General features: G+C 37.4%; 1 protein-coding gene across 1 annotated transcript in view; it reads right to left on the minus strand.

Moving 5' to 3' along the window:
• ADGRG6 (adhesion G protein-coupled receptor G6) overlaps positions 1-19,851 on the minus strand; it is a 113,592-nt gene extending 93,741 nt beyond the window's left edge. Inside the window, exon 1 of the mRNA XM_026088877.1 lies at positions 19,767-19,851. Coding sequence (XP_025944662.1) covers positions 19,767-19,848 — 82 coding nt within the window. The 5' untranslated portion in view covers positions 19,849-19,851. The remainder of the gene's footprint in view (positions 1-19,766) is intronic.
• Between the last annotated feature and the right edge of the window lie 8 nt (positions 19,852-19,859).

The raw sequence follows: 19,859 nt of genomic DNA on the forward strand, positions 1-19,859 counted from the left end.
CTTAAGTGGTTATTGTGCAGTAAACTCTAAGGTGAGACAAGAGGGTAGAAATAGTGTCGGGTCTGTAGTTCTGTGACTCAGATTACTTTCTCCATCCTGCCATTTCCCACTCCTCCTGTGTTCAGTCTCAAGACTCCTCAACTCAGCCCCAGAACAGCCAAAACGGGTTCTGACAGTATACTGTACTAACAGGAATTACATCATTCTACAGCATGTGATAACTGAGTGACCGTGTTCAGACTGCAACAACTACAAGAAGGAAAATTCTTATAGTAGCTTAAATGGTAACTGCTTACATATTTTCTTTAGTCAGGTCTGGACTGGTTATAAAAATGCCAGACCACTGGTTGATGACCTACCTAAGACACAGACAGGCCAAATGTCTTCCAGGTAATGCCTACAACTCTGAACAGACCCACGGCTGGTGTAATTCAGGTACCCATTTGTATCCATGGCGTGCCATTTAAACAAAAGGTTGACATCATCCTGATCTAAACGGTCATGTAACTGTGACCACATCTTCCAAAATCAAATCACGCACTGCAGTGAATGGCAATAATCGTGGCAAGCTAAAGCCTTTTTTGGCTTACCTTTGCTTCCAGCCTGATCTCTGGACTTAACTAAAATGATTTGCCACCTGCAACTTTAAGTGGCTTCTATTTATTGAAATGACAGAGGATTGCATATAAGTACTCAGGCAACTACTGGATTCATCACTAGCTATGACTTACAAACATTTGCCAAAAATGACTTCTTGCATTTATGACCAGGCAGATAATTGCACCTTTTGATTTCAAGCTTCTTGGTTGTTGACAAGGTTCTACCTCTGGTGCTGACTCTAGTGACAAAATAAATATAGAATGATAACAGAAGCATAATACATATATTGTAGCCTAAAGCAGCTGTTCATACCAACTTTCCAAAGGGGAAAAAATCAACAAATACACATCATCGCTTATATTCAAATCTTCTCAGCTGAGTAAGAAAGATTTTATTTTGCCTCTCTGTGGAGAAGGGGCTGGGATCAAATAGCTCCAGCAAAGTACTGACTTCTGCCCTAAGCAACTGTCTACTCTGCCTCTGACTGAAGCTGGTCTTGCTCCCAACACTGTCTCTCCATGACTAGCCAAAGGCCCAGTTTCATTCCAAAATCCAAAGCAGGAGCTTGGCCYTCACCTTGTTCTGCCTATACCCCATGACTCTTAGTACAGATGCAATAAAGACATTTATTTCTTCAACGGCCAACAGCAAATGACAGTGATAATAGGAAAACAGTACTTCCAATGTAGTTATTTTTTAACCTCAAGAATGTTTGTGCAGGACCAAGACACTATGGAAAATAAGTATATTAAAAATGTATTATACTAATCAGCAGTACATGATTTTCCTCCTTTCTTTTTGGCATTTAAATTGGTAAAATACTGTAATTTTAGAATAGAAAAGTGGCAAGAGTATACTAGCCAGGATACTGGGCAGGTATAAAGAGATATACTTCTACTGTCTTCCTGTTCATGAGACCATCCTTGTATACCAGTAACATCATTAATTAAAAAATACAACAACTAACAAGTTCTAGCTATGAATCACACCCATTATCTTTCTATTGTAAGGTGGAATGCATAAAAAGCTACTGTTCTTGTTGTAATGCTGGCAGCCCAAGTGAATTGAAAAACTGTATAGCTTAAAGACATTAAATAATTTGGGTATTCTCATTCACACTGTGTTGTCTTACACTTAAATATTGCCTTACACTTAAATATACACTTAAAAACAGCATTGCTTTTCCCTGCAAATGCAAACTCTGCTATTTCATTTACAAGTTACAAGCTTTCCTGTTCTGAGAAAACAATCACTTTCCAGGAAGTAATAGTATCAGAAGTTTCTTGGCATTTAGTTTTACTAAAAAAAACAAAAGGAGCATAACAGTATTATCTTCCACTTAGAACTGACTTCTGCATGGTCTTTCAAACAGAAAGGTACAAAAACTCTTAAACTAGCTGATCTCTGAACTGCCCATCAAAAAGAGATCACAGAATTGTTGAGGTTGGAAGAGAGCTCTGGAGATCATATGGTCCAACCCCCACCCCCACTCAAGCAGGGTCACCTACAGCAGGTTGCCCAGGACTTTGTCCAGATGGGTTTTGAATATCTCCAATGATGAAGACTCCACAACCTCTCTGGGCAAATAACCTGTCCTATTTATCTGACTATATCTGAGTCCACATAAGGTTATGCAGAAGTGTTCCACCTTTTTGGGGAGAAATAGGAATGTTAGTCCTGTGACTATCAGATCTGGACTGTGCAATGACAGTGCTGTCTCTGTATTTGTAAGAGAGAGAGAGTGAAGCAAATGTGGTGAACTGCAGGCTTCCTTCTGCATTTCAGCTTCTGCTGTATTTCAGTTTATTCTTGTCTCTTCTGCATTTTAAAAGAAAGCAGAAATTCATGTATTCTTTTTGCAGGGGTGTTTGCGTTCTTCCCCTTTACTGTCTGAGGGGGCGTCCTATGAAATATGAGATTTGATTCCTTCTTCTCAAGATGGTCAAGGTGTAGTCCAGCTATTTGCTGCAACTGAAAATGTTCTTCTGTTAATGTTCACAGTTTGAGCCACAAAAGCAGCTCTAGGACAAAATTATAATGGGAAACTACCACCCAGCTGAGTTGCTCTAACCTTTCATTACATTTTAATAAAGTACTGAAGTACCACTCAGTCCTTTCCACTGGTTGTCAAGATGATCAAACACATTCTATAATTTTTGAGAGCACTTCTGCAACATGCAGTCTTAGTCCAGAGCACTGGAACAACAGTGTTATTGCAAGTCATTCATCCTGAAGACTTGCTAATAATGTTAGCACCTCTAAATTTTACCAGTAACTGGCAGTCAGGTAAAACTTGTTTACTCCAATTTTATTTTCTCATTGAGCAGACTAGTGCCTCATCTCCCACAAGGGATCTGTGGTATAATAAATGCTAGAATTAGTGAACACCTGGATAAATACAATCTATTTGGGAGAGTCAACATGACTTCTGTAAAGCGATGTTTTGTCTTACAAACCTCTTAAGAGTTCTTTGCAGGGTTCAGCCATGCTAAGTGAGAAAAGGTGACCCAGCTGACATAGTTTACTTGGATATCCAGAAAGCTTTTGGCAAAGACTTACACCAAAAGCTTTAAAAGAAACTAAGCAGCCATTAGATAAGAAGGAAGGTTCTGTCATCGGTAACTAACTGGTTAAAAAGTAGAACGTAGGGCAAASGTGAAGCTAAGAATTTAAGAGAGTCATCAGTGGAATTCCTCAGGGGTCTTTGCTGGGATCTAGGTTAGTTTACACATTCAGAAAGGATTTGGAAAAGCAGTAGAATAGTCCAGACAAAGTTTGCTGATGACACAAAGTTACTCAAGATAGTAGATACCTTGAGGCAAACTGCAAAGAACTGCAAAAAATCAGTCACTTATAAGACAGAATGACTAGGCAATAAAATGACAAGTGAAATCCAATGTAGATAGGACTGTCAGAGCCTCAAGTGCACTAATAGGCACTAACAGGCCTTAACAGGCTATCAGTCCTTGCGGGAACTATGTTATAGGTCTGTCTCCAGTCCTGCCTTTGGCCCAGTCTCCTGCTGCTCCTTACCAGACTCCCTGGAAGTACCCTGGACCTGTTTCATTGCCTCACCTCACTCAGATACTGTAGTCTGGTCACCCTCACCTCTCAGCTTGGCCCCTTCATGGGGCAGCTCCAGTCTTGCTGCTTCTTGACAGCAGGGCTCAGAGCAGGCAGACAGGCATGGGTGCCCCAGCCTGAGCTTAAAGACAGCCCCCAGGCCACAGGCAGAGGGTGCCCAGATAGGGGTCCCAGGTGGGGCTGGAAAGGGCAAGCGAGGCCTACAGGTGCACTCAGGGCACTAAGAATGAATGGCAGAATGAATGAGTAGCCTAGTACTCTTCAGGTTGTGAAAGAGATGATCTACAGGAGATGTGACAAAGGTATACAAAACTGCAGGTGACAGGGAAAGGGAAGAGAGGGATTTTCTRTTCACTGTCTTCCATAACAAAGGGCCATCAAGAGAAGCCAGGTTCAAAACAAGCATAACACAGTGGTTCTTCATGCCTAAGGAGGACTGTGGATGCCTGGGTTCAATGGGAGACTGGGCAAGTGGTTGACAGAGATACCCACTGCAGACTACCGAACTGACAAGCCACAGCAGCCTCAGGAGATTTTCATTCCCAAAACGGAAATAGTTGAAGGCTGGGAGAGTTTGCGGAGGGGAAACATCACACGTTAGGTTTGTTTTTACTTTTCCATGGGTGCCCATTTATGACCACTGGGCTACTTGGACACTTGGCCTAAACAAGTAACAAATGTACTTTTGTTCCAAAGGCCTTGTCCATTATTTCAGAGCAATTAAATTATTTGATGACTTGTAATCCAAAGACTGCTACAGTTCTTAAGTGTTTCTTAAATTCTGGAAGACTCATTTGTCCTCCCAGTAGCTACGCAACTGGAGGAGGAAGAAAAATAGCCTTAGTTCTAACGGAAATCCTTTTTCAAATCTGATGTATTAGGGATTACAATCCTTGTTCTTTTGGAGGATGTTGGCACCAAAGGCACTAAGGAAGTAGGGGAAGCTTGGCACTGCATGCCAGTTGTAGTCTTTCATCTAGCAGAAGATTTTCACATCAAAGATATCCTACCCTTGACTGAATTTATTTATTTATTTATTTATTTATTACTTATCACTGAAGAAGGAGGCATCTTTCCATAAAGCTTTGGGCTCTTCCACTACTTCAGATACACAGAAAGATTGTATGTATTTCAGAGACCTCCTACTTCCTAGCAAAATGTAGCCTTCATTCAAACCTCATTCCACACACGACCTACTCATCCAAACTCCAATATTCCCTAAATGCTCCTCCAGAAACAAGTACTTCAGAAATAGAAGCCTTAACATTTCTTCTCCAGATGGAAGTTTTCTTGTCGTGCTTTTTCTAAGTGAAACACTAAATCTTGTATTTCAAAAGTAAAGTGTTCTTCCCCCTGCCCAGAGCAAAACAATTATCATCAATCAATCAATCATCAAGTGAAGAATTACAGCACCTTAAAAAAAAAAAAAAATCAGTACACAATATCACCCTGGAAAGAATACTGGGGAAGATGGAGAAAGGATATATGACAGATGTCTAACTACAAATCTCCCTGAAGATATGCATGTGGCATAAAAAATTGAAGGAAAAAAAATCTTGTAAGTGATAGTAATATGTAAGTAAGTACTATAAAAAAAAWACTTCTCTGTTCCTCTTTTTTCATTATGAAATAATATATTCTGGTGTTACACAAGTCATATAGAATCAGGTTGCTATTGTTCTAACTGCTGGGTCATTCAAAGGCCACAATAAATAATAAAATTATAAGGAAAGTTCTAGTCCTGAGCAAACTACTTCACAGTGAAGTGGCTTGATTACTCCAAGCCAGCAAACTGTCAACCTCAGCTTCCTCAAACTGTCTCAAAAATGTGGTGGAAAACATCCTGATTAAGTGAGAACACAAAAATGAATGAAAGAGAAAAAAATAAGTAAATAACATTTTGTTAATGAGACCTGCTGCTCTGCATATAGGTTAAATTAAAATTCTAAGTAAGCATATCTAACAGTAATTATATCTGCATATATATAGGCAAACATGCCAGCACTAGAAACCACCCCCAGCAACATGCAGACACTATTAGGATTGCAAAATCAAGCACTTGGAAGTTAGGAAATGCCAGAGTTAACCTTCATTTGGCCTTTGTGCATAGATAATTGAAAGAATCTTCAATTACATAATCACACATTACTGTTTTTGCAGGACCTCATCCAGCGCACAGGAAGGACAAATCCTACGTAATAAGCAGTGTACTTTACCTTCACTCTTCAATGTGTGACCCTCAGCCTTGTTTACTGTTGCGATTCTAATCCACATCTATTCTAACCTAATTCTCATTCTGAAAACAGAATCATTGATTCTGTTTTCAAATTCTTCTGTGGTGCTCACTAGTGTAATATTTGAATGTTTCACAAGCAGTTATTAATTAAAAGCTTACAATGTGACTGTAAGGTAAGGAGGATTCTTAACTTCATTTTATAGTAGGATAGTGGGGTAATATAGAGATCTGGATGAAAATATCCTTTGATGTTACATGTGTCAGTTTCAGACTCACAGGACCTAATTTCTTAAGGGTTTACGCAGATGCTAATGTACACAAACGCAGTTCCTATTCACTTCAATTACGACAGTAAGTGAAAATAACACTACAGCTTCAAATTAGGCATAGAAAATGAGCAACATAAAAGACAGCCTAGGAAAATACTTTGCTCAGCACCCTAGCAAGCAAGAGACAGAGATACCATTTACATTTCTACAGCTGCATTCAGCTGCCCTGGCCCTGAGATCCTCTGGCAACCCCACGCCTCATTCAGTTTAAATATTCAAACTCTGGCCACACGTTAAGCAAAGGCCTTACAAAACATATTATTTGAATCCTCACAGCAAGTCAGTTGTGTGCTCTGTGCAAAGCTGGAGGCCAATGACAAAAAGCATGCGACTGCATAATTAAAAACTGCGTCATCATAATGGACGTGAATTTGGAGACCAAGTAAAAGTTGCAGAGGCAACCTGAATTCTTCACTTCTGTTGTTTCTGAGTTATTGAATTGCTGGCTTTCAAACCTTAGTATTTTCTTAATAGCATTTTTTATAAGGCTTTTCTTCTGTTATTTAAAATAAATCAAACTTTTAAAAATGCCATTGTGTGACAATCAGAGGAAACTCACAGCASTGGTGCCTTTATTTCTACCACACAGATCTCTGACATTTCATCTGAAGCAACAAGTGTTAATACTAGATTATCATTCTCTATTTTGCTTCACTATCTGAATCTCAATCTTTTCCTCACCTCCACGTGAGAGGGAATGATTAGACAGTAAAAAAGCCATCTTTCTCCAAGTTAGTGGGAATGAAGGGTTCTGTACTTTGAAGCAGTAACAGACAAGAAAGAAACATTTAATACCATGTGAAATTTCAGAAATAGAGGTACTTAGCCATAATTTTGAAAAGCTAAATTACAGGCAAATGGCAATGTCAAGGAAAATGAACAGCTGAACCAATCTAAATTTCCATGTAATTGGCAGTCTGGATATTCACTCAAATCTCTGACATTGTTGCTGATAAAAAAAGGTGCTCACAATGAAAAACATTACTCATTCAAGTTTCATACAGATATTTTTTCCATGACCAAAACTGCCCATACTCAAGAATATAATTTCCTTAAAGTGTGGACAAAGGCTCTGTGCTATTGAGCTAAACTTATAAATCTGTCAGCACTCACAGAGATCAGGAGATCAATCTGCACCATCCAATACAAATACATATTAATGTGTTTCCATATGGACACTTGTCCTTAAGCTGTTCCAAAAATTTAGCTCAAAATTTCCTTTAATAAAGTCTAAGCTGCACTGTAAATATATAATGTTTTATAGACATTTTTATCAGTCTTGGTTATGGACATGTTTGCATTATCTGCATGTAATTAATATAAATTGTATTTTGGCAGTGCAAAAGAACAAGTCAAAAAACATTATTTATGGTGGTACACAAGCATAGGGTAACTGGTCAATCCTTCATCCACACACTATATCTCCAGGAGCTTCTAATGATGCTAACTATTTTTAGTTTATTTATAACAGATCACACTACATGCAGAAAATAAAAGATCACTATTAGTACTATTTGGTGTTTATATTATAATTTGAAGGGGATAACCATCATGGAGTTTCATTATAATTTTAAAAACACAGAAGGAAAAGTGTTAAACTTTCTGAAGACTCTGTATACGTTTATATACACAATAACCCCAACAAAGGTCCAAAGCATGTTCACTAAATCAGTATTTTGACTGCACATTGGTCTTCCGTGACAAATTTATAAATGCAGCCCAACATCTGTATCGAATGGCATAGTTCATCACCTTGCATTTCAGGTAACTGGTTCTTCAACACATAGACTGCCTTGGCCGTGGAAAGTATACTTGCATAGCACTTGATTAAGATAGTATTTATCATTGTCAGTATTTGAATATATACTTCTCAGTTTATGTTCTAACACCATATGTTTTATGAGGAATAATACAAAAGGACTAATGAGGACTACTTTTGAAAACTATTATGAGGCCTAAAAAAACCCCTGAACCACAAACATGAAGACAATTTTATTAAGGCAAACTATAAAGAACGAATTGTAAGTATCACAGAAGAGCTTCTTGGCAAGAAAAAATAATGTTTTCTTTAATTTCCACCAACTGCTATTAAATAACTTATGTTTGTGACTCACAAAGTTCGTTTTTTGATGACCAGATTCTAGTTTAAGACCTATTTTTGCYTTTAAAATGTGCAAGTTTATTTTCCATTCTGCTGTTGCTTTGTATCATTCCTTACAGTGAATTATGTAATGGAAAGCTAATATAAGTCTAATGTGAAATAGCATGAATTGCTAAAAGATTAGGGKTTTTTTTTTTTTTGGTAGTTTGGCTTGATCCCTGCTTATGGAAGCTTTTTCTTCAGATCTTCACATATCTCAAGAGAATAAACACAGTAGCTGATTAAGATAAGAAGCTTTGCAGACCTCACTCTAAAGATTAAAACTCTGGCCAGCCTGGACTGTCTTCTCACTAGAAACACACACTGTAGTAAAAGTATTATGAAACCTCAACAGATCTTTTGCATCAATGTAACCAAAATTAATCCATTTAAGGAGGGAAAAGAAAGCTTGCCTCTGTGTGTTAGGATTAGAAACAACTGTACTACGGATGGATGGGTAGGTAGAAGCAAGATGCAGATGCATGGACTCACAGGATTTCTTTACTGGCTCTGCCAGTTACTGAACAGTGACTAATAGGATGCATCAAACCTACCTGAAAAGAGGGTGATAGGAATCAGCACACAGTTTGTGACCAGAAACAGCCAGACATACATACATCAAAAATGCTGTCTTCCCCTTGGCTCAATTTTGGGGAGTGCTGAGAACTCTCATTTCCCTGGAAATTTCCCCTCTCATTTCACTGGAAATCTGAGGCGCTCAAAATCAAGGCAGTATGGTACAGCATCCTATATAAAATTTTAATAGAGTTGAAAGACAAGGTCTTTAAATATCAGCACTTCCAACAGAGTTTGTGCATTTGAGTCTTTAGCTGGAGCTCATGTCAAATCTTAAGTACCAAGTCGGGAATCACATGACATGCGGATTATACAGGTGAAAAGCAGAATACAAAACTCTTCCATTTCAAACATTACTGGATGAGATCACAGTAATCTGTAGAAAAAAAACACAAGTTACAACATACAATCACTGCCAAGTGTACACAGCAGCTCGTCTTTCGTCCTCTAAGCCTTTTTCCTTTCTGATCACTGAATAGCGGAACTGTAGCACCATGCAGGCTAAATCTTTTAAAAGGATGGAACAGAACTTTGGTTTCCTCTGACATAACATTGTTTGGCCAAGACATCAACTTACAAATAGTTTCTATTCGGGCATTTAGGGAGGGATTTTCAAAAGCGCTCAACAGTGGTGTAACTTGGCTTTTATTCAAGGGGGCAGTAAAACTTCTGCTGACTTCAGTGGGACCAAATAAAACCAGTGCTAAGCAATCTAGACTAGGAGAAAAATGGAGGAACATCCAAACTATATAYAGAGGAAAATTTACTGAAGTTTTTTTTTGACATTTTATTCCAAAAGTTGTGTAAAACTATTGCAAGGTTAAAGCAGGTCTGTCTCAATTTCAGTATTCCTAAACATATCAGAAAGCAAACAGCATGCTTTCTATGAATTTATTTTAATGACTTTTCAGTCATTTTGTTAGTAAGAAATTTATTATTCACTACTTTGTTAAAAAAAAAAACCACACAGAGCCATCTCTTTTTATCTTAAAAAAAAGTGTTTTTTTTTTTTAAACAAATAAAAAAATAAACCTGGTAATTGTCTTCCTTCAAATTCCAAATATTATACCAGAAAACTGAGATAATGAGGAAACATATATGTTTTGAAAACAATAGCTGGGAAGACTCTACTCAGCTACATTTCTAGTGTTTGATACATTCCATTGTTATGATGTGCTAGTCAGCCAAGCACAAGGGAAACGTCAATTTTTTCCCAAGGCTCTTGAGGTCAGCTAATGATCATATAATTAAATTGCCAGTCTCTCAATAATGATATGTTATAAACAATAGGGAACAACTTCAGATACTCTTATATTGCGCACAGTCAAAGGAGTCAGTAACTACAGGAGTTGCCTAAAAGAGAATAATTGTATCATGTAGGTCAACACCAGGGGGGAGGGGAAGAACACCACCCCAAAACAAAAAAAGCTGACTAAGCCAGACATATATTATTTGCAGGTGACTTCTGTTACTAGTGTTTGGTAACGGATTTAGAAACCATTCATTGGTACTATGCACACATGAAAAATATTTGAGAAGTTTCTGATTAGAGGGAGTGGATGCACATAGAGAAAGATGTGTGTCTTTTTAATTCTCAGTACTATTGATAGTGATGTGCCACCTAACAGATAAATTTGCTAGTGTATCAGTGCTACTTCAACCACTTTAACTTTCACTGAAACCCTTCTAAGAACATGGAAGGATCAAATGCAATGCATTTGTAATGTAAAGGAATAATCAGCTTAACAAAACACACATCCCTTACACAGAGACAGACAGAGGGGTGGCCTTAGTGGTGGTGGTATTGCTATACAATGCCTTTGCCAGTTTAAGTGACAAGATTTTGGCAGAAATATACACAAACCAAAATACGATCAAAATACATGACATCCTGGAAACAATACACTACCAAAATCTGACAGGTCAAAGAAAAAGGCCTTTTATGATCTAGTTACATGATAAACTGTAACTASAGCAGTTGGTGCACAAAGCAAATTTGATGTACCACATTTATGTATGGAAGGGGAGGGGATTTCATCGTCTTTATAGTTCCATTTCCTTAAATACTATTATCAGTCAAACGAGTTTTAAGAAAAAAAAGAACACTAGGACTTAATTCATTGTACCAGTGATGCCTTTGTTCAACACCAGCACTTTTGCCTTTTATTTTTGTACATATATTACAGACATGATACGGTGTAATATAACAATTTTCTGAAAAATGTTAAAACCCAAGAAGATTGAAACACAATTTGGGGGATTCGTTGTTTGAAACACTGGACATGAGGATACCCATAGCCAGAATGAGAACTCTTGGTTATTTTAGATTTCGATAGAAAAGGCATTAAACAAAATTGTTGTTCCTTTGCATATGCTTAATGATTCAGCAGGCAAGATGACTTCATGATTCCCTGAATGGTGCCAGTTTCTGTAAAGTGCAGTATGATATATGACTAGCAYACTTTGGAATTCAAAAATATATACACAGAGACTGAGAAGGAAAAATAGTAAAGATACAAAATTTAAACCTGTTCATAAGCGTTTCCTGTAGATTCAAGACAATGAGAAACAAACCCTGACTCCTCAAACCACAAAACAAAAAAATCACTGAGAACTGTGTCACTTGCATAAATGTTTCTGTGATAACTTCAACCATGAGGTCTTTTTCTCCACCTAAAAAGCAAGTTCTGATAAAAAATGACTTCAGCCTCATAGTATGGATTTGTCACTGCACAGTTCTTAATTAGAAGAACTGCGAGAAGCCAGAGCATGTATCTGAACAAAACAAACTCTGTTCAAGATAGGGAGTTGCAGTTTTCTGTCTGACACCCATTAAGAAGCATATTCATGAGGGAAAAAGCAGGAATTGGAAAAACTCCGGTTGCACTGTATCCTTTCAAAAATTAGGTTAGCTGTGTTATGATCTTTTCATGGTCCCACTCTGTGTTCTGCAAGAGCTAACTGTTGAGGACATTTAGCACTAAATAAAGCACTTTTTATGATGCATTGGAGGACAGTTGAACTACTTTGAGGATATCCAGAAAGTGTTTTTAAGAACGGGACCTAACTTTCTATCATTCTCTAATTGACYGATATATTTTTCCAACCAGCACTTTTCCAGTCTACAAGAATTTTTAAGGAATATGTTCTCTGAAAATATGTCCTGCTATCATTTCTGTAGAATATTAAACATTATACCTTTTAACTGACACAGCTGTAGTTTTGTAGTATTCAGCAATCTGAGCTACCATTGCAGTTACATTGTGGTGTGTGCGGTCTCCTGTCAAAAACAACTCCTTGCTACGCTAGAATTTGGACAAACCAGTAAATAGGTGAGAAGATGTTCAGAAATCACAGAGGGGAAATTCAAAAAATGGGAATTGGTGTGCATGTTCGGGGGAGGGGAGGGATCTTGAGGACAATTAGCAAAATTGTTCCAAAAAGAGGAACTGAAGAGAGCAGTGAATACACCACACAAGCTGCTGTTGTCCCATATGACAGACAATGGGGTGAAAGCCGCAAAATGAAAGACAAAGAAAAAAGGAGCACAAGAGGAACAAGTTTATAGTGGCCTCACAAATTGGCGACTAGAGTCAGGTTTAGAGTGAAAAAGAGCTTGATTCTTCAGGAGAAGGCCAATAAAAGGAATAAGTGTACATGATATTAGGTGTCTGACTATACAAGCAGAATTCTAATTATGAATTATGCACTTGATTTTCCTGTACTGCAGCAAGAGTTAGAGCGTACCTTGTCATTTGCAGGAACTGGGCAGATCAAGCAACACTGAATGCAGCCAAAACAAGAGGTGTTTCTGGGAGCCCTGGCCTGCACATTGATTTGGGTGCCTATATTATCATGTTTAGAGTAGGAAAAGTGGGTTTTGGTTCACTTTATCATAGTAAGGGATGTATTTCTTTCATGTAATTTATCAGTGTATCGCACTAATATTTTAATTAACTCTGTAGAAAATGTTTACAGTCTATACCTGAAACACGTTATTTTTCCTCACACATCTGTGGAGTGCAAGAAATTCTGAATCAGCATTGGTGAATTATTTATTTGGAGGTATTTTTACACAAAATCTTAATGAGCATGTATTTTCTGGGTGGGTCTTCTTATTTTTTTAGCATTTACTAAATTGTAATTAAGATTCCTTCACTTCCTATTTTACAAGAAATAGGAAAAAATAAGTCTTTTTTAATATCCATTTTAATATTGTCCACATAAAATGCACTAGGGCAAGTCTATCTCAGACACCTCTGTTGTGGTTGCAATAAAAACATGGATGTTAATATTTCAGGTATTAGACACTGATAGCTGAGGGTTTGATTTAGTGACCATTTACATGTCACACCTTATGCAAATCACTTAAGGATTCCCACTAAGTAAACAAATCAATTTTCTACAGAAATCCTCATGAACATAACCAGATGCATGTGAAATGTGCAAGATCAGCACTTGCTATTAGTAGACAAACACTGACTTTACAATACTAACCATTTACTGCTAAAAGGTCCACTGGTATACGAAATCAACAGTTTTAATTACCCTTTATTAGTTTTAAGAAATGTCCAGTAAAATGCATGTGATGCAGTAAAATGCATGTGACATGATTGCTAGATTTATATGTACAGGACTATTATCTGGAAAACTGTCCTGTTCTTAACTAAGAGCTCTACTTCATGATGCGACATTTCTCATGTTACTAAACCACAGGAGAAAAAAGTGAGATTCTCAAAGGCTTGAATCTTTCAATAAAACAGAAGCAAGTTTTATTCTAAAATGTTCATTCACTTTATTGAGAACAACTAACAAATACAGTAAAGAATGAATTTCTTTACACAATAACCTCTATCAGAAACAGTCTTTTGTAAAGCACAGTCCAGTTGGCCATGTGTCATTTTGGTGTCTATTCTTGGATCTGTCACTGAATTGGATACTTTACTGCCCATTATCATAGACAATATTGACAAACTGGCAATACTGAAAAATTGTCACTTGTCTCTGTTTCTGATTTTTAACAGTGAAAAGAAAAAAAATCGGGCAAAAAGGATTGTAAAAATTTGCATGTCAGAGATGTGACCTTTAGTGAAAGGCATATTCTTTCTTTAGTGAAAGTCATACTCTTTAAAGAAAGGTATATTCTTCTGTCCATATTCTAACAAAAGAATGCACAGACTCTGTAAGATAAGGTTCTAGTCAGCTCTGAATTTTTGTGGTATTTGACCATATTCCATTTCCTTTTTGGCTACAGGTTTCCCAGGAGGGGAAAATCATTATGCTTATAATGCAACATAGTTACAATTAATGGAATGAGGTTCAAACACTACAGGGAAGATAATCATCAGCGCCATCAAAAAATTATAGCTAAGAAAGTAAACAGAGGTAGTAAGAAGCAGCTTCCTGTGAAATTCACTCCAACAGTAATTTACTTTCGCATTAATTAGCTGTCAAGTAAGGGAAACATAAGAAAGCCAACCAGTGACTTTTTCGCTGCGAGACTTACCCGAACACAAATTCTAAACGTATGCCTTAAACCAGCAGAAATTTGGATATTAAGTAGACAGAACATAAAGGATTGCTTTTGATTTGTTTGCTTAAACTACACCAAAATATGAAATGAGACTGACAGGGAAAGGGGAGAGAATGAAAATGCTTTGGAGCTATTCATTAAATTTCCAGATTCCTTCTGGCTAATCTCTCAACTACACATGATGCCTATGTAGGGAAAGAAATTGAAAGACTGAATACTTCTTTAAAACTTTTCAGGTTTTGTGAGCCTTTCACAATGTTCAGAAACATGAATTTCTACATCTGAGTCGGTGACAAAGCTTTCAATTACCTTTGCCGTCCACGACAATATATGCACACCCATTCCCACCCCAGGGATACCATGAAAGAGTTTTCACAAAGCGTCAGTAATAATGTTATAAAAACATTCCCTGCTTCCTAGTCATCCAGGAGGATTGCGCTGACTGATGTGGCTAATGTCTTGGCACTTTGATTCCTACTGCACACAGGCTAAGAGAGAGACAGATAAGCAAATGTGCTGACAATTATTCCATCATTCACCCAGTGATAGGATCTTTGGCCCTTGCCTGGGGTAGGCAGCCAGAACTGCGGTGAAAACACACTTCCTGACTTGGGAAGTTCAAGATAAAACTCAATCCATTTTTCTCAGAAGGCGATGTGACAACTAACTCTTGCTGCTAGCACATTAGCAGTGCTTCCCACCATGTTCCCAACATTAACATCGCTTCCCACCGTTATTCCCTTCCCATCTCTCACGAGGCTCCTGAGCCTGCAGGGTCACTCAGAAACCCTCTCATGAACAAGGGAGGGCTTTAATCCCTCCCTTATCTATACAGGCCCGATTATGGAGCATGACAGACACACATGATCTCACATGGCAGACTGTATCAGCCATGTGGGTGAATGCCCTTCCAGATCTACTCTTCTCTCTCCCCTCTTTTCCTGACAAGTGAAAATAATATAATTTTTTGCTTCGAATCACCACTAAAAACAGAATGAAAGGTTCAGGGGCTGACATGGAATTAAAACTCATCCTTTGGCGAGCCCTTGGGGATTAACTAAAAACCCCTTTAGGACATTGAGATATGACTACTGACACCAGTGCACTTTACTAATGGAAGAACAAAAGGACTAACACTGACTCTGATACTAGCTGCAGACATAGTAATTCTGTGGTAACAGCAGGCCAGGGTATAATGCAGAAATAGTGTAAAAGGAGTTGAAAATGTATTTATGGCTTTATTAAAAGACACATTTTCCATATCCTGAATAAAACTAAATATGGTTACATGGTAGGCAAAATTTAAAATATCTATTGATTACATAAGAAGGTAAACACTCTTATGAGGATATTGTGATCTCCTCAAAAAGCACAAACATTCAAAAACCTGAAAATTCAATACTGACAAGATGGTAAAAAATTAAACTGGAAAGCAAACATGCAAATTGGAAAAGTGCCTTTAAGGTCACCCAGAAAACTTCAGTGCTGCTCTTGTTTTACAATACAGGGGACATTCAAAACCAGATGATAGTTCCATCCTAAAACATTACACACTTTTTTATGCATCTGTACCTATGAAAATGGAGGGGAAAAAAAAAAATCAAGGGGGTACTAAACTGAACATTGTTGAGAGGCTATACACATTTGAAGCAACTGTTTTTTTACCTTCTCTACTGAACTGCTGCTTCTTTATTTAAGATAGGGAGGCTATTATAAAAGGACAAATATCAGTATAATTTCGTAGGCTCAGCAAAAGCACAGTCATATTGGGCAACGTGTAATTTCCACCTCTGTTACCAATGGATCTCTCGATTTCCCAAATTTTGAAACACAATAGAGTTCTATAGGGCAAAGATTAAGGAAGCCTAGCATTACAGAAAATAGGGAAGTTAGGAAATCATCTAATTTATTCCTCCACCCAAGGAAAGAACAATTTAGATTTAAACCATTCCTGACAGGTAGTACTATAAAATTTCAAGGACTGAGACTCCCCAGTCTTCTTTGGCAATCTACACCACTGCTATCTTTACCTTTTGATGAGATTTCCTCCCCTAATTTATCTTGCCATAATTTAAATCCATTCTTTTTGTTATTTCCACATATCAGAAAGATCAATTTATTCCCTCCTGTTGCAGCTATCTTTTTTAATATTTGAAGTTATTATGTAATCCCATTCTGCCTCCTCTAGACCAAAAACATCCTTCTGCCCTCACTGGTCATGGTTTCTAGAGCTCTGTTCACTCTTTTGGTTCTCGTTTGGGATCTCTTAAACAATCAAAATGTACATACAAGCAAAAAATCAGGCATGCCTGAATCTCAGATTAAAGTGGATTTAACCTAATTTTGCTTGAAACATCACTATCCCAACATCATAGCTTCTAAACAGCRCTTCGCTGGAAGATAGGCAAGCTCTTTACACGAGAGGCCAGACATATTGTTATAGGCAGAGAAACTGAGATATAGCTGAGTAAAGTGACTCACTCAAGGCCATCTGGCACGTCTACACCACAGACGAGGACTGAAACCTGTTAAGTTGCTTACTGAGCTACTCTCCTTTGTAATTTTATCCCCAAATCACAACATATAACCTGAAGCCAGTATGCCAGAACAGTTAAGGCTGTTGAGATTTTAATTATAATACATACTATATTTTTATTTCTTTTTTATTTTTATCATTTCTTTCTGTTTAAGCGTCAGAGTCTATTCATTGATTCCTCTGAGCTATCAGACCTATATTTTGCAATTACACTTCATGACTGCACTTTCTTGTAAGTACTTTGCCCTTACCTGTTCATTTCAGAAAAAGGAGCCTGTCACCATAAACAGCAGCTGACACAATGTAGAAATTCATGGCTAAATATTCTTTTCACAGACCATTCTGCTGCTTTTCTAAGTTTTCTGCTGTGTAATCCTTCTCCTAACCTTTGTTTCTGAAAGCAGGCCAAGCCTTGTAGTTCTTCTCAAGTTAAACTATAAAATTATTGCTTTAGCATTTATGTATGACCCCACAAATAATCCATAAAACCTATCTCTGATGATCTTAATCCTCCTTTGTATGTAACCTCCTCTAGGCAAAGCTCAATAAGCCCCAATAGCTTTCTGAGCTTACAGCTCACTAGTGAAGCTGGATGAATGTCAGGTTTTATGATATTTCTACAGTAACTTCAGTAATGTTTAAGCTGCCAGGGAGATTACGAATACCATATGAATCCACAGGCAAACTGACCAGTACCTTTCAAGGAAACAAAACAAAAGAAAACATAGAAGCAGTAGTGTTTCCCACCTTGTCTGCCTTGCTCTATGAAAAAGAATGTAAAAAGACTAAATTTTGCAGCTATGGTTTATAATCTATGTTTTCATGCTAAAAAAAAAAAAAAAAAAAAGAAACCTAAGGCTCTGCAGATAAATACTGCCAAATGACAGGTTGCTGCAAAAGTCTCATTTTCATTTCATTTGAGTGTTAATAGTAAACTGCCTGTGATCTCTTTCAGGGTTCAACAGTAAACACATTTGTCTATTGAAACTGTTTTTTTCTAGCTTACCTTATTTATCTACTCATCATTCAGATGGATAGGAACACGTCTTTTCCATTTACTGGAAGTTTTGAAGATTTCAAATAATTTTCCAGTTGAAGAGAGGAAGAAAGAGCCCCCAGGTGCTTATGTGAGATGTAAAAGACTCAGGTTCAGGTCTCTGATCTGATTTTCATCAGAGACTGGGTTTGGGTCTTCTACATGCCAAATGAGTGCCTGAGAAAGGACCCAATTATCTAGAACACTTTGGCTGTTTTTACCTCTCCAATAGYACAAATCAGTTTATTACTGAAGTAATTAGCCACAGGCATATAAGCTTTTGTAGAAGTTGACCTTAGAGTTTGGCATAGGACTCTTGACCCATCAACTTTTTCAGTACCAGCACAAGAAGCAAATGGTATGCTGTGATTAGCAGAATGCAGAGACAAGCTTTTATATGGCTTTCCCTATCCTCAGCATACTGGTTAGTCTAGTCTATGGGACTTCTACTCTATGGGACTTATCACTTCCACTTCTGATAACTATACTCTTATCAAGAGGAACTGACAAAGACTAAATGTTCTCGGGCCTTAATAGTCCAGTCACCACACATCAGCCCACAACAGCTAGCATATATTAGAGCAGTTTTTGTTGGTTTATTTTATGCCAAGGGTGGCAGCTGCATGGCCCAGGATCATGTATGGCACAGGATCACAGGGACACAAAGGACATCAGCCAGCTGAGCCACAGATGAGAATCAAGTCCAAACATACATTTCTGGCTACACAGTTTAAAGGAAAAGGAAAATATGTATTAAAGTGACATGAAGCTGGAAACTGCAACTGTACGGCTACTGCACCGAAACGTCAAAAAAATACACTTTTTCTTTAAAAAAAAAAAAAGTTGAAGAAACTAGAAGCTCCTTCTATATTTAACACTCATTTTGCAACTCTTTCCAATGGCAAATCTGTAACAGCAAAACTACCCATCTGATATGGAATTAGCTGAACACTACAATCTGCTCCAAAATTTTCTTATGCTCCAGAGCAAACTCCAAAGGTTTTTCCAGCAAAGCTGGAAAATATTCTAAAATATTTTACACTCTACTGGTTAGGAGAAGACATTCAGTAAATGAAATCTCTCATTCATATGTTTAAAGAAAACAGTCACAACATATTACAATACTCTGTGTCCAAGTGTCACTACAGAACAAGAAGATGCTAAGTTTAAACTTCCTGCTCTGTACAATATATTATTATATTATGTTTATACAGCTTGCTACAGAATGCTTCTATCAATTGAATCATTAAAGAGTTTAAAAAATAATAAATATACTATAGTTATTCTACAAAGTGCAAGGGTTACCGAATACACAAGCAACAGGCACAAACTCACATTACTGTGGAAAATGGATGGAGAACTACATGATTACTTGCAATATTTCAAAAATCAGGAGAAATTCATGAGTTGCAGGTATTAACAAGGTAAAAGCAAAGGAAAGGAAAAAGGAATTCAAAGTGCAAGGTCAAAGAAAAAGATAACAGCAACTAACAACAAAATAATGAAAAACAATAAAAAGAAAGTTTGACAGCAGAAAATACGACACAAGCTATCAAATCACAATTAATAATTATAATGCATCACTTTCATCAAAATTTTGTATTGTATGTAATTCAGCCATACGTAAGCATAATCCTTAGTCAGACTTTGACTCCTAGGCCATTTATTTAAGCAAGAGGATAATTTGCTAACTTACCTGCTTGCTGCATACATACAATATACGTGGTAAACAAGCAGAGACAGTGCCGCAGCTTCCATTTCCAGTGGTAGCACCACATTTCACTTATAT

This window comes from Apteryx rowi, unplaced genomic scaffold (genome assembly GCF_003343035.1).
Source record: "Apteryx rowi isolate R43461 unplaced genomic scaffold, aptRow1 scaffold_792, whole genome shotgun sequence".
NCBI classification, from domain to species: Eukaryota; Metazoa; Chordata; class Aves; order Apterygiformes; family Apterygidae; genus Apteryx; species Apteryx rowi.